Source organism: Eublepharis macularius, chromosome 14, assembly GCF_028583425.1.
Source record: "Eublepharis macularius isolate TG4126 chromosome 14, MPM_Emac_v1.0, whole genome shotgun sequence".
Classification (NCBI taxonomy): Eukaryota; Metazoa; Chordata; class Lepidosauria; order Squamata; family Eublepharidae; genus Eublepharis; species Eublepharis macularius.
In genome coordinates this window covers 57,192,355-57,206,961 of record NC_072803.1, presented here as the reverse complement: position 1 = coordinate 57,206,961, position 14,607 = coordinate 57,192,355, and the positions used below count along the sequence as shown (strand labels likewise).

At 46.1% G+C, this 14,607-nt stretch overlaps 1 protein-coding gene across 1 annotated transcript; it reads right to left on the bottom strand.

Annotated features, from left to right (window-relative positions):
- Positions 1-979: 979 nt before the first annotated feature.
- On the bottom strand, positions 980-13,184 carry PTRH1 (peptidyl-tRNA hydrolase 1 homolog). The gene is made up of 5 exons (XM_054998219.1): positions 13,036-13,184; positions 10,816-11,035; positions 6,794-6,893; positions 4,757-4,802; positions 980-1,278 (listed from the first exon to the last, which is right to left on the bottom strand). Exons 1-5 carry the CDS (start codon positions 13,123-13,125, stop codon positions 1,051-1,053), a joined length of 684 nt encoding a protein of 227 aa, XP_054854194.1. The 5' UTR covers positions 13,126-13,184; the 3' UTR covers positions 980-1,050.
- Between the last annotated feature and the right edge of the window lie 1,423 nt (positions 13,185-14,607).

Here is a 14,607-nt window from a genome sequence, read left to right as displayed (position 1 = left end):
TCTGGGTTTTCGGGACTAGAAGAGTCTTTTCCGCCCCAGCAATGCCCTTCCATCCTCTTCATTGGACAAACTGCCAGTCCCTTTGACAAAGAATTAATGGACATAAATCTGACCTCAGAAACCAAAACATTCAAAAGTCAGCGGGGGAACATTTTAACCTTTCAGGACATTCAGTTGCTGATCTAAAAGTAGTAGTTCTCCTGCAGAGGAATTTCAAAGGGAGATTAGAAACTACTGAATTGCAACTGATAATGAAGCTCAAGACAATGCATCCACCTGGACTGAATCAAGACCTAGGCTTCCTGTCTCATTACCAATGCTGATTTCTCCACACCCACTACCCCTCTGCATACCCCACCCTATCCAATCATGACTGCTATTGTCATTCGGCTTCTGTAATCACTCCACTCTCCACGATATAAGGACAGATGGACTCACATTCTAGCTGTATCTGAAGGAGTGAGCTGTGGCTCACGAAAGCTCCTACCCTACCACACATTTTGTTAGTCTTATAGGTGCTACCAGGGCTTTTTTTCAGTGGGAACGCAGTGGAACGGAGTTCCGGCACCTCTTGAAAATACTTGGCAAGTGCGTGTGAAAATAATATTATTTCAAAGAATTCCGTGTGTTTCTTTCTCATTTCCCTCTTGAGAGTTCCACCACCTCTTTTCCCAGAAAAATACCCCTGGGTGCTACTGGATTCTTGCTCTCCACCCCACCCCCCCGCCCAATTACTCAGAACTAAGAGTCTCAGGCTGCTGAGTTCTGTCCCCCATGGTAAGAACCCAAACACAGGGATTACCTGCCACCTTGCCTACCTCTTGTAACTCCCGTCCCTTCAAGGCAGAGGTCTGATTGTTTTAGATCAGCTTTCTGCCATCGTTCTGGAAGCTCTTTGGATTCTTAGTAACCTTAGTCCTTTCAAACGACACCCCAAAAGCTGGCCCAGCCAAGAAATCATAGTCTGTCAGAAAGAAGCTCTACTACAACTGCACATTTGTTTGTTTTTGTGGTTGACAGATTAATGAATGCTATAATGGCTAAAGATGGTCATGCCCCCTCCATCTCCAGAGGGGCTCGGATTTGTTCCCCAGAAGCCGCCAGGTCCTCCTTGGTGTTTTCCCTCTGCTTGATGTGTTCTAGTAGCATCTCAACGGCCTGCTCGAAAACTTGTGGGAGGACTTCTTGCTCAGCGCTGCTGAACCTGCCCAGAACGTAGCGATCCACTGCAGCTTCCCCTACTGGGCGGCCGATGCCGATCCTTAGTCGGACCATGCACTGGGGAGGAGAAGTGATGGAATGAGAGAGGGGGAGTCAGAACACGCGGAACGGAGGGCGTTGCTTTGGCAAGTCTACCTCGCTTGGCCTTGTCTGCTGATTAGAAAAAGAGAGCGTCACGGTAACAAAGCAAGCAAGGGGGAAAGACGCCACGACAGACTAACTAAATGAAGGTAACCAAAAAAGTGGAAAATCAAGTAAAGCAGTAAAAATAAGTTATTAGAAAAACTTTAGAAATCATTTAATGCATGTAGGGGAAGGGATATTATTTTAACAGAAGGCAACAAGGTCTAACAAGAAACAGGTAATCCAAATCGCACATACAATTCAAAAATCAATTGAAAGGTGCAGAATACTTGTAAACAGTTAGACAATATACAAAGTGCTGTGGCCTGTACATAAAGCGACCGTGCGTACTCTATATATTCCGAATTCCAATAAGCAGAACAAATCAGAACCGCCTTAAATACTATACAATAATAAATATAGTCAGATATGATACAACAAGACAATGAATCGATTGAAAAAAAGGAAAAAAAAGAAAAAAAGAGAGAAAAGAGTATTAAATGTGTGTATAATAGGATATATGAGATATTACGTAATTAAATAATAAGATAGACTTAGGGTTGGAAAATTGTTGGAAGTCAACAAAAAGGGGGGAGGAAAGGGAGGGGGTTAGAAAAAGATCTATAAGGAGGTAGTGTATGTTTTGAATAATATTATAATCTAATCCAATAAAAAAAATTTGGAAAAAAAAAAGAACCGCCTTAAATACTATACAATAATAAATATAGTCAGATATGATACAACAAGACAATGAATCGATCACATAAGGAAAATTCATATAATCAATATCCGGAAGAGTCAAGTCCAACATTCGTTCTCAGGAAGGTTTTTCATAATATTTCCAAATGCAACTGCTATGGGCAGCTAGCAAAATCCTCCTTGTGGATATTGATCCTCATTGGATATTGATTGTATGAATTTTCCTTATTATTTAGAAACCAATAAATGATTTCTCAAGTTTTTCTAATATTTTTTCCCCACTGCTTTACTTCATTTTTCACTCTTTTTTGTTCCCTTTATTTAGTTAGTCCGTCACGGCATCTTTCCCCCTTGCTTGCCTTGGCTGCTGACTGGCAGTGGGTCTTTGGGTTCTCAGGTGGAAAAAGTTCTCCTCCCCCCCCCACCCCGCCCCCCATCTCGCACCTGCAGCCAGAAATCCTTTAACTGGAGATGCTGGAGAATGATCGGGGGACTGCCTGCCTGCACAATTCAGAGCGGACCGCTGGTAAGGAAACGTGGTGTACAGATTAGTGTCAGACAAGGATCTGGGAGACCCAGGTTCGAATTCCCATTTTGCTGTAGAAGTTTGCTGGGTGACCTTGGGCTAGTCACGCACACTCATCTGAATCTACCCCATAGGGTTGTCGTGAGGATAAAATAGACAAGGGGAGAATGATGTAAGCCATTTTGGGTCCCCACTGTGCTGCAAAAAGGGGGTACAATAAGCTAAGTAAGTAAATATTGATCTATGAGCTAACAATTGACATTAGGGAAGACAAGCTGTGTCAGAGCTGCTGGAGCACAGTGGTTAAGTGGTTTGGCTGCGAATCAGCATTCTGCTGGTTCGAATCCCACTCCTGCCATGAGCTCAGTAGGTGGACTTGGATGAGCCCCTCCTCTCAGCGCCAGCTGCATTGTGGGGATAATAATAACCCTAACTTGTTCACCGCTCTGGGTGGGGCACTGATCTGTCTAGAAGAGTGGTATATAAGTGCAGTAGTAGTTGTTGTTGCTCAGGACCAGCCTTCCATGAGGGTGGCCGAGGAGTCAGATTTTAGGTGCAAGTCACAGAAGGTTCGATTGATTATTTGTGAGAGCATTTTTATTATATTACTGGGGAGGACCTCAGTGGTAGAGCATCTGCTTGGCCTGCAGAAGGTCCCAAGTTCAATCTCCAGCATCTCCAGTTAAAAGGACCAGGCAACGGGCTATGCGAAAGACCTCTGCTTGAGGTCCCTGGAGAGCTGCTGCCAATCTGAGCAGACAAGACCGACTCTGAGGGACTGGTGGTCTCATTCAGGACGAGGCCGCCTCCCGTGGTTCAGGTTCCACATGATCTGGACCTTTAAATTCTATTCTGTAAAGTGCTACAATCTGAGCTTGGAAAAAAATGCTGTCTGTATATGAGGGATAGTAAAGAGTCCAATCACACCTTTAAGACTAACCACAGCTCTGGTTCTCGAAAGCTTATGATACAATCAAGTTGGTTAGTCTCTGGGCTTTTTTTCTGGGAAAAGAGTTGGTGGAACTCAAGACTGTACAATGACGTCACTTCGGGTCAGCTGGAACAAGGGGGGAGTTTTTTAAAGTTTAAACTGCCCTCGGCGAAAATGGTCACATGGCCGGTGGCCCTGCCCCCTGATCTCCAGACAGAGGGGAGTTGTGATTGCCACTGGCCATGTGACCATTTTTAAGAGGTGCCAGAACTCCATTCCACTGTGTTCCCACTGAAAAAAAGCCCTGGTTAGTCTTAAATGTGCTATTGGACTCTACTATTTTGCAACTACAGACTAGCACAGCAAACTCCTCTGTATGTGTGAAGTGTGTGAGATAATGAAGCCAAAGTGCAATGTGAAAAAACATTTTTTTTAAAAAAAATTGCAAGCTTTTCATGTCAACAGGTGGGTTTTGTGACTACCATCACTTTTGATGTGGGTCTTGGGTGAAGGTGCAAGCTGCATATCCCCCCGCCGTGCACATCCTGCCCCCCTCCGGTCACTGCCCTCGGAAGGGCTGCCTTAATAATCAACTCTGCATCTTGGTGTGGAAATAGAGAGGAGTGAGAAGATGGTGACAGAGAAGCCAAGGTGGTGGGGCGCTGGAGCAGTACAGAAGAAATGAGAAAGCAATGGTTCGGGGCAGGGCTTGCTTATTGCATACGCAGGCAGTGTGAGCCAAAGGCTGAGACATGCCCTGCCTAAACGCCACACACAACTCGGCACCTCCCATTCCAAACCTGAAACAGCTGGATGGACCCTCACTCTACCTCCACCCTGAGATGCTTCGATGCCCATTATTAGCCACTGGGTTGTAGCACGACTTTTTCTAGTTGAAGCACAGTTCTCTGTACCCCCTTCCCCTTGAGGCAGCTGGAAATCAAACGCCAGCTAAACATGAGGTTGGAGACACATCTGTCTGACAACACATCAATGTTTTCAAGTTGGTGCCCTGGGCTTGAAGCCAGCCCATCTGCTTCCACTTTAAGGAACCGCCTCCGTGTCCCAAGACTAAGCGAACTGAACGGGATGGGAGCGTGAGGGTTCCTGCCCAGGGAAAGCTGAGCAGCAAACAGCCCCCATCTGCTAATATGCGAGAATCCCTTCTTGGACCACAGTCAATGCCTCGTGTCAGGGCAGTGAACACAGCCTGACACTTGCTGCAGTGAGGATTTGGGGCCAAAGCAGAGACTTACATCGGATCTCAGGGAGCTGATGCAGGAACGGACGCCGTTATGGCCTCTGAAAGAAAAAGCAAGACATAAAAATCCCCCATCAGGCTTCCTCTGCAAAGAAATCTGATTCCTTGCAGAGATCCATCAACGCTGACTAAATGCAACAGTCCAAGTTACTTGTCTGCAAAACCTTCTGGGTGGCTTCTAACCAGATAATGCAGCTTGGCAAAATGGCTGCTTGTCCGGTAGGAGTTAATACTCTCTTAAAGGCAAGTAAGGTCACCAGGCAGAAATTCAACAGGTTCAGCTTGGCCCAATGAGGAGAGGCAGCAGCAGGGATAGCTTTTCCAGTTGGATTTCTGCCTGCTGCACAGATGGTGCAAGGCACAGAGCCTCTATTTGGAAATAAAAATAACAGAAGGGCCTTCTCAGGTGTGGTGTCATGGTTACAGTGTCAGACTAGGACTGGGGAAGCCCAGGGTTTAATCCCCACTCAGCCATGAAAGTTTGTTTGGTGTTCTTGCTCTCTCAGCCTCACCTACTTTACAGGGTTGTTGTGAAGATAAAATAAAGGAGGGTAAACCACCCAGAGCTCCTTGGAGGAAGGGCAGATTTTTTTAAAAAATGTGATGAATGCGATAGGGTAGTGGTGGGGTTAAGTATTTATATCTGATTTTCAGCAATATAGGATATTCTAAGCATTTTACAACCTTTCAAAATGCAATATTAAATTTCTTCTTCCCTTCTCCACCCCAACTTCCAATATATTAGCCCCTACTGGTGGATCTGGAACAGCAGTTGCTTGTGGGATATTTACACTTCCTCCCAGGAAGCAGGAAGAAGCCAGGCCTCAGGTGTAATGTCACTTTGTTTCTGGGCTGTAATTTGGGGTACTTAACTGTAATGCTGAGGGCCAGGCTACAAGTGACGAATGACACTTGCCTGGCAAGTGAACAGATTCACATGTATTCCTCCCTGTTCACTTGCCAAGTGGAGCGCAAGTGAATGGCAAGTGAACAGGGAGGAATACACGTGAGTCTGTTCACTTGCCAGGCAAGTGTCATTCGTCACTTGTAGCTTGGCCCTGAGAAGCAGACCTACTGCCTTATTTAAAGTATCACAAGAAAAAGGCAACTTTCCAAAACAACCAATAGGAAGTGTAACTACACTAAAGGAAAAAACCTGACACTCGCAAATAATGAAAAATAATTACAAAATCTATTTGAAAATATACAAACATAACCCAGAATATAAATATTAATCTACTGCAAGAATTAATATTAATAGAATTAATCTATTAATACAAATATTAATATATTGCAAGAATATATTAATAGAAAAATACATGAGACCTGAATAACATCATACAAAAGCAGCCACAATTCCAAAAGCTGGAGCTGTAATGAAAGCAAGATCACAGCTTGCATTGCACAGACCTGAGACTCAGAGCCAAGCTACAAATGAGGAATTACGCTTGCCTGGCAAGTGAACAGACTCACGTGTATTCCTTCCTGTTCACTTGCCCTCCACTTGTGCTCCACTTGATCATGTAGTGAACAGGGAGGAAAACATGCAAGTCTGTTCACTTGCCAGGCAAGTGTAATTCCTCACTTGTAGTTTGGCTCTGAAAGAAACTGGCTAATTTCAGCTTTGTGTTTCAACGGGGGTTCTATGCAAGAAAAAAAGCAGCATTTTCTGGAGATAAGAATAACATTCATTTATCTGAAGAAGATAATTTGAAATACAATGCTAGCCATTGTATTTATTCATTAGAATTCCAGATTTTAAAACTGTGGCTTTTTTCTATGATGTTATTCAGATCTCATGTATTTTTTCTATTCACGTATTCTTGCGAGTAGTCAATGACTATTTATAGTTGGGTGTATGCGTGTATATTGTCAAACAGGTTTTGTAATTATTTCCCATCATTTGTGGGTGTCAGGTTTCTCCCTTTAGTGTGGTTACACTTCATATAGCTTCCTTAAAATACTAACGCCTCTCATTTGTACAAGGAGACTGATGTAACACGTGAGAATCCCTACAGGAAAAGGGACATACCTTGCGCTGCCTCCCAGCTTCAATGCAACCTTCCCCAGGGGCTTGTCCAGGTCATCATGAACCAAGTAAATATCCTCCGTGCTCAGATTGTATATTTCCGCTTCAAAACAAAGAAGAAGATCCAGGAGGTGAGATCAGGTGGAAAAGTCTGTTACTCTCTTCTACTGCTAAGGGAGGGAAGGGATGCAATTTGCATGCAGCACGCATCCGAGGGCAAAGGAAACGTGATTTGTCAAAGGCAAGGCAGTCCGTGACAGTGGAAAACGAGTGGCTTGTGGCCCGCAAATGCTGCAAACAGCGTGATCAATGTACCAACACGTTCCTTTCCATTTTTTCTATGCTGGCATCACAAGCTTTCTCCGTTCACCCTCTTTCCTTTCTGGAATTTGATTGTACACCCTTTTTACATAATGTGTCATTTTAAAGCCACATTATGTATGTGCCCTGACCTGGATAGCCCGGGTGAGCCTGATCTCATCAGATCTCAGAAGCTAAGCAGGGTTGGCCTTGGTCAGTAATTGGATGGGAGGCCTGCAATGAAGACCAGGGTTGCAGAGGCAGGCAATGGCGAACCACCTCTGTTAGTCTCTTGCCATGAAAACTCCACCAGGGGTCGCCATAAGTCAACTCTGACTTGAGGGCACTCTCCATCACATAAGCAACTGACATCAAAAGCGGGCATTAATTTCAGCAGTAAGAGAGATGATGACTGCATTTTTGCCCCAAGTGGGGAAAATCACATGCCAATAGAATGAGGGTCCCTTCAGATGCCACAAATAAATTGGTTTTTGTTAACCAGATTCATGCAGCAGGCATGAACTTGGTTAACTGCTGGTCCCTCCCTCTTATGCAGTGAAACAAGATTGAAGACCAAACTCTTAAATGAACACCAATCTGTTGCAATGTCTAACCGCAAGCATCTTCACAAATTGATGTTACTTTCTTTCCAAATAACCAGGATTAAACTGTGGTTAAGAAAACTGGTTTAACAGGAAAGAAACTAACATCAGTGGAAGAAAAGAAAATCACAGGTGCTGCCTTGTACCTAAAACAATAATCTCAAGGAAACTATCAATGGGGTGGGGGAGGGAAACAGAGGCCAGATTAGTCTCTGCTAGTCCTGGAGCGGTTTTCTGCATGTACGCTCAAAAGTAAGTCCCGCTCCATTCAGTGAGACTTAGGCCTTGTCAACTCATGCAGGAGAATGAAACCGCAGAGCCGTGCGGTAGCAGAACGGGCTGCGTCACTTTAGGCTGTAAGTGGTGGAGTCCACCTCTGAATGTTCTTTTGCACGACAAGCTCCATGCAAATAGCATAGCACGGAGAATCATTCTGTCCTTTCTCTTTCCTTGCGCTGCTGGTTTTTTACTTGCAGGGACCTCATTCTGCAGATGTGAACTAGACCTTAATCTTTAAAAGCATGTCTGACTGCATCCTTATAGGCCTAGATAGGGGATTTCTTACAACAGTGTTTCCAGGCATTACACTAATGGCCGATGTGCTCTGCAGTAATAATATACACTCAGAATGAGACAAGCTGGCCCTCTACAGGGCACAGCTGGAACTACACAATTGTGCCTAAGGAGGAAGAACAGATAATTTTGCATCCTTATCAGTGGCCTCCAGAGTGGGTGAAAGAGGGTGAAGGATATTTCTCGTGCTCTTTGGTGTCTCAATGCCTCACCCATAGTGGTGGATCAAAAAAAGAACACCAAAGAGTCAGTGCTTTGCTCCAACCAGCACTCTTCCCACCATGAAATGAGGGATCACCCAAGAAGCTGCAGCAATGCTGCAGGGAAATGGTAGATTAACCCAACATCTCCAGCTAAAGGTAAACCAGTGATACTTTGAGGCTCAAGAATAGGCATGCCTGTTGCCCGCCAGTGCCAAGAAAACTCCCAGCAGTCAACCCCTCTGCCCTGCTGTTCACTGACCATCAATCAGCAAGTGCCCAGTAAGTGTCTGCCATTGGCAGTCCACCCAGGAAAATGGGCAGTGTGCTCCTGGCTGGTGAGCTTGCTCCCAGCCAGCGTGTGGTATCTCCCTTCTGGAAGTGACATCATCGTGCTGGCTGCAGAAGTGCTCCCACACTTCGCCGGGGCCAGTTCTTTAACTGTGAGCCAGCTCCCATCCAGTGTGCAATGACGTCACTTCTGGAAGTGATGTCATCATGAGCTGGCTGGGAGTGTGTGTGTGAAGATTTACACTGGTAAGTAGTGGGCCTCCCCTCACCCTCCCACCAGTTGCCAGGGAGACCTTGCAATCCTACTCAGGATCCACACGTGGCTGTATGATATGCTTCCTTTGGCTCTTCCTCAATATGGCACTCTTCTTATGTTCTGGGAAAGTGAGCAAGGTCATTGATGGATAGAGCTGTGGTTGGTAGGTGATTCCTTTCAAACAGCAGCTGCTGAAGGTGCTGGTATCCGGGTGATCTGTGGGTCTCACTGGAAGGATTAAAATAAAAAGCCCATCCTCTCCAATACCCCTCCCCTTTTTTGTGCTCTAATCTCACTGGAGGAACCGCCTGGAGGAAAGCAAGTTGACTCCACCACTGCAGCCACCTAAGAAAAGAGCAAGCTGACCATACTGGAGAGGTGGTGATTTTACTTCCTGTCCTCCACAGCCTCCTCCAGGCACCTCCTCCTCTCACTCTTTTGCCTGATCTGTTGCGCCTCATGCCAGGAGAGAGTGGGAAGGTAGAAAGAGAAGCCCTTCCCCTTACTCCAGTTGCACAAAAGCTGGCTCAGGTTCAACAGCGGTGGAGAGAGACAATCCTAAATGCACAGAGGTACTTGAGTAATTTAAAGTTATAGTTACATACAATATTAATAGTTATATTACCAGGGTTCATTTCAAGGGGGAATGCATAGGAACGCAGTTCTGGTAGTTCCCCAAAGAGGTCACATGTCAGGTGGCCCCACCCACCTGACTCTTGGCCATTTTGGGCCCATTTCAGGCTGGATTGGGGCCAAAACGGCATGGATCAGGCCTCTGACGGGTGGTGGATCACTCTCCCGCTCATCAGTGGCCCAATCCTGACCATTTTGGGCCCCTTTTTTCAGCCCCCCTTTTGCCATTTTGGGCCCAATTTTGGCCCTGAGTGGCCAGGATTGGTCCAAAACAGCCAGAATAGGTAATGTCATGGGGTGTGGCATACGCAAATCAGTTATACTGATGACACACTTCTGGTGATGGCAAGAGGCGTGGCATATGCTAATGAGTTACGCTAATAAGCAGGGGTCATTTCGTACAAAAAGAGCTGGAGGAACTCATTAGCATAACTCATTAGCATATGCTACGCCTCTTGCCATCACCAGAAGTGGTTCATTAGCATAACTGATCTGCATATGCCACACCCCCTGACATCACCTATCCTGGCTGTTTTGGACCAAATCCTGGCCATTCAGGGCCGAAATTGGACCCAAAATAGCAAAAGGGGGCTGAAAATGGCCAAAAAGGGGCCCAAAATTGTCAGGATTGGGCTGCTGCTGAGTGGGAGAGTGATCCACCACCCGTCAGAGATCCGATCTGGGCTGTTTCAGCCCCAATCCAGGCTGAAACGGGCCCAAAATGGCCGAGTCAGGTGGGCGGGGCCGCCTGACATATGACCTCTTTGGGGAACTGCCGGAACTGCGTTCCTGCGCGTTCCCCCTCGAAATGAGCCCTGCTAATAAGTTCCACCAGCTCTTTTTCTACAAAATGACCCCTGTATATTACTGTGTGTGTGTTTGGAGGCAGTGGCGCACAGGGTGCCCAACTGTCATCATGAAGTACTTGTGACTGATGGTAATTGCAAATGTGGCTCTTTGTGAGTCACAGGGTGAGTGAGTAGCACTGCTCTGAATCTCCCAAGTGCCTGTGGGATGAATCAGAGGGACGAACTTGCAGGTTTTCACCAGGGCTAAAAAGGTCCCATAAGAGCTGCAGAGGTGCTGCTTTCGAGCACCTGCTCTGGGATTTGAACCTGGGTCTCCCCAAGACACAAGTTTTTGCGAGGACAAGGAAAGTATTTCTCTCACCAGCGCCGGCTACGCAGAGGCCATTGACATTCATGAGCCTGCGGGGTTTCATCAGCACAAGCTCCACATTGTCCAGCTGGGCAATGGCCACATCCCCGCAACAGCGCCGGTCTGTTTTCCACTGGTCAGCCACGCTCAGCTTGTTAGCCAGGTGGTTCAGGATGGCCATCCCCACGCTGTGGCGGGTGCCTCTCAGGCCATAATTTCCCAGTCCTGCCACCTGCAAAAAGAAACCCATCAGGGGCTAGAAGGGAACGCGACGCTCGTTCTGATATGCTTTATATTAAGCTAAATGTAAAGCAAGCCAGGGCTGAATCCACATTCACTTCTCACCCACATTTTTCCCGGTATTTTTGCATTTGTCTTCAATTCGCAAATTTCTCCCCTCCGTTCACATTCCATCCTCAAATGCATTGTTCTCGCGCGCTCCTACGGTCACACAGCGACTGGAATATCCGCATTTTTTAAAAAAAAAATTTTTGAACGGACTTTTCCGTTATTTCGATCTCGCCTTATAAGGAAACATCAATGAAGCGACAATCCTGTTCCTGATATCTGTCTCTCATGCACCACATTTCTGACCCTCTCTTTTTTTCCTTGCTGCAGCCCCCTCCACTGTCCATGAACTAATAACATATGCCATAATAACTCAACGGTCTAGTCCTCAGTATCAGAAATGGTTTTCTTGTGTTTTCTTAAATTCGAATGATTGATTCACCGTAATTTCGATATCACAGTAATCCAGAGAAAAATAAAAAACAGTTAAAAAGGATGTTTCGTGAGTCCGTTCTGAGGAGGGATTCACCCCAAAATGATTTTTCAAACAACCAGATTTGATTTAGAAACAACATGATCAATAAATCCAACGCTATGAAGTCAAAAACAGTCTTTTGCAGACTACGGAGCACTTGAAAGTTGAATCAGCCAATAGGAACTCTCGGAACGGCCGGAGAGACAGGAAGGGGTGGTGGTTTTTTTAAAAAACTGCGTAAATTGCGCATTTGCCCGTTCACGTCCACCGTGAAACTCCCGATGAAAACCTGTGACCACATATTCGGGAGAAATGCGAATGAAATGCGTCTGTTTAATGAGGTAATGTGACCGGCACTCGGGTTTGTGTGGAGAATGCGGGGAACATGCAACTTAGATTGAGTAATGTGGATTCGACCCAGGTAAAGCGAGGATTTGGCAAAAAAGGTTCTGTATGGAATAGAGGGCGCAGTTGTATTATTATTTATAGGGTTTTCTGATCTGTCAAGTAATGCTTCAAGCGAGACAGAATGGAGATTAGGGTTGCCAGTCTCCAGGCAGTGGCTGGAGATCTCCCGGAATTACAACTGGTCTCCAGGCCACAGAAATCAGTGGATAAAATGGCTACTTTGGGGGATGGAGTCTATGGAATTACACCAAGGTCCTTTCCCTGCCCAAACCCCACTTTCTCCAGGTTTCTACAAGTTTTACCCCCCAGATCTCCAGGAATTTCCCAACTTGGAGCTGGCAACCCTAATGGAGATCCTCACATGAGGCCAGCACAAGAGGGCTGCCATTAGCCTGGATGAATTAAGGCAGAGGGGGGAAGATCCCACTCTTGCAAGGTAGGCAAAGTTCCAGCTTAGAAGACCCTAAGCCACACCAGACAGGCGTTAATTCCAGACCTTGCAGGCAGACCGCTTGCCCCGCATACATTCTGTCAGGTCCAGGGTGAGAAACTTCTGGAGATTTGAGGGGTGGAGCCTGGAGAGGGCTCAGTGGGGTATAGTGCCAGAGTTCACTCTTCATAGCACCCATTTTCTCCAGGGGAACTGATCTTTGTTGCCTGGAGATCAATTCCAGGAGATCTTCAGCTACCACCTGGAGGCTGGCAACTTTACGCATATGGAAGGTTTTTAAAATGAGAACCAGAAGATAAGGGCTCTGTAGAGCTTTTCTGTTTGGTAGGGTTGCCAATTCTGGGATGTGACATTCCTGGATGTTTGGGGGCGGGGTTTGGAGCGGGGCCTCGGTGGGGTCGCACAATGTCGCACAATCTACCTTCAAGACCAGCCCCTTTCTGACCTCCTTAATTCTAGGAGACCACCAGCCCCCACCTGGAGGTTGGCAACCACACTCTCTGGGGCGCCTTTGTTTTTTAAAAAAAGGCCAACCCTCGCCTTCGCAATCCGGAAGTAGTTATTCCGAACCGGAAGAGTACCTTCCTTTCCCTTCCCCGCCGCCGCTTACCAACACTCGCTTCCCGGCGACGACCGCTTCGTCCTTGCGGTGGCTCACGGCCCTGCCTATGAGCCTCCCGAGAGGCTGAACGGGCAGCATCTTTACCGCCCCCCGGGCGGCCTGAGGTGTTCTCGTTCCGGGCGACGGCCACAAACTGAGGAGGAAGGCGGCCTCGCTGTCAGCTGCCGTTAGACGTCATCACCGGCGGTGGCCTATCCCCAAAGTCCTGGCAGGCTCATTCCTTACCCGGCGAGCGAAACGGCTGTGACGCCATTTTTGTTGTGGGCAGCTGTTTTTTAAACTGATAGTAGCAACAGCGGCCGTAGTGATAGTGAAAGGCTCGGGAGCGAATGCCGGTGGTACTTCTTATTGGTACGCCGCCCGCCATCCATGCAAACGCCAGAGGCAACAGTTACTTTTTTTTTGAATCACAAGATTATTTATTGAAAAGAGTCCAGTAGCACCTTTAAGACTAACCAACTTTACTGTAGCATAAGCTCTCGAGAATCACAGTTCTCTTCGTCAGACGCATCTGACGAACTGTGATTCATCAGATGCGTCTGACGAAGAGAACGGTGATTCTCGAAAGCTTATGCTACAGTAAAGTTGGTTAGTCTTAAAGGTGCTACTGGACTCTTTTCAATTTTGCTACTACAGACTAACATGGCTAACTCCTCTGGATCTATGACCAAGATTATTTATATCATTTGTAGTCTGCCTTTCTCACTAAGACTCAAGGCAGTTACACAGTGTGAGTCAATACAATCAGTTTCGAAGACGTTTCAGTATACAGTGTAATGAAGTATATAAATGCAAATTTACAAGGATTTTTAAAACCGGCAGAAATCCGATACAGAGTTGAAGAAATGCTGAGACAGAGCATAAGCAATTCTAAAACTGACATATTAAACAACATAGGATCTACCCAATAGGATCGTATGTACAGCAACAAACAGTACATAGTAGTAAAGTCCCTATATCTACTGATGCACCTCTTTGAGATCACTTCCTTTCAGTCCAGAGGAGTTAGCTGTGTTAGTCTGTAGTAGCAAAATCGAAGAGTCCAGTAGCACCTTTAAGACTAACCAACTTTACTGTAGCATAAGCTTTCAAGAATCACAGTTCTCTTTGTCAGATCCTTTCAGTAGAGACCTCTTATCTGAGTAAAAAAGCCCTCTTGAATAATTCAGTTTTGCATAGCTGCAGAAAGCTAAAGGAAAGGGAGATTTCCTGACTGCTTCAGGTAGGCCATTCCACAAGGTGGGGACAAATCACAGCAAGAAATACTTTTAGACAGAGCTTTCAAAACCTTATAAGCAGGCCTAGTTCTCAGGGAGATGTCTGGGCAGTACCACTACAAATTGCAATGGGAGTGCACCTGGCTGAATGCTCCAGGTCTTTGCATGCAGAAAACTAACATGGCAGGAAGAAGGAATCTAGCCCAGCCTTCTTCCTGAGATGCTAGTTTTTTTAATGTAGAAATTTTTAATGCACAAGCAGTTACAAGCTGCAACCTGCTATTGGTTGCTTTGAGTATGATCCTACCTGGTAGTTCTATGTTGTTTAATGTATCAGTCTTAG

Coding starts and splice junctions, on each gene's coding strand:
- PTRH1 (XM_054998219.1), bottom strand. CDS start 13,125: ATGCTGCCCGTTCAGCCTCTCGGGAGGCTCATAGGCAGGGCCGTGAGC. Junction 4,803..6,793: donor AAGCTGGGAGGCAGCGCAAG/GTATGTCCCTTT, acceptor TTTTTCTTTCAG/AGGCCATAACGGCGTCCGTT. Junction 1,279..4,756: donor TCAGCTCCCTGAGATCCGAT/GTAAGTCTCTGC, acceptor TCTCCTCCCCAG/TGCATGGTCCGACTAAGGAT.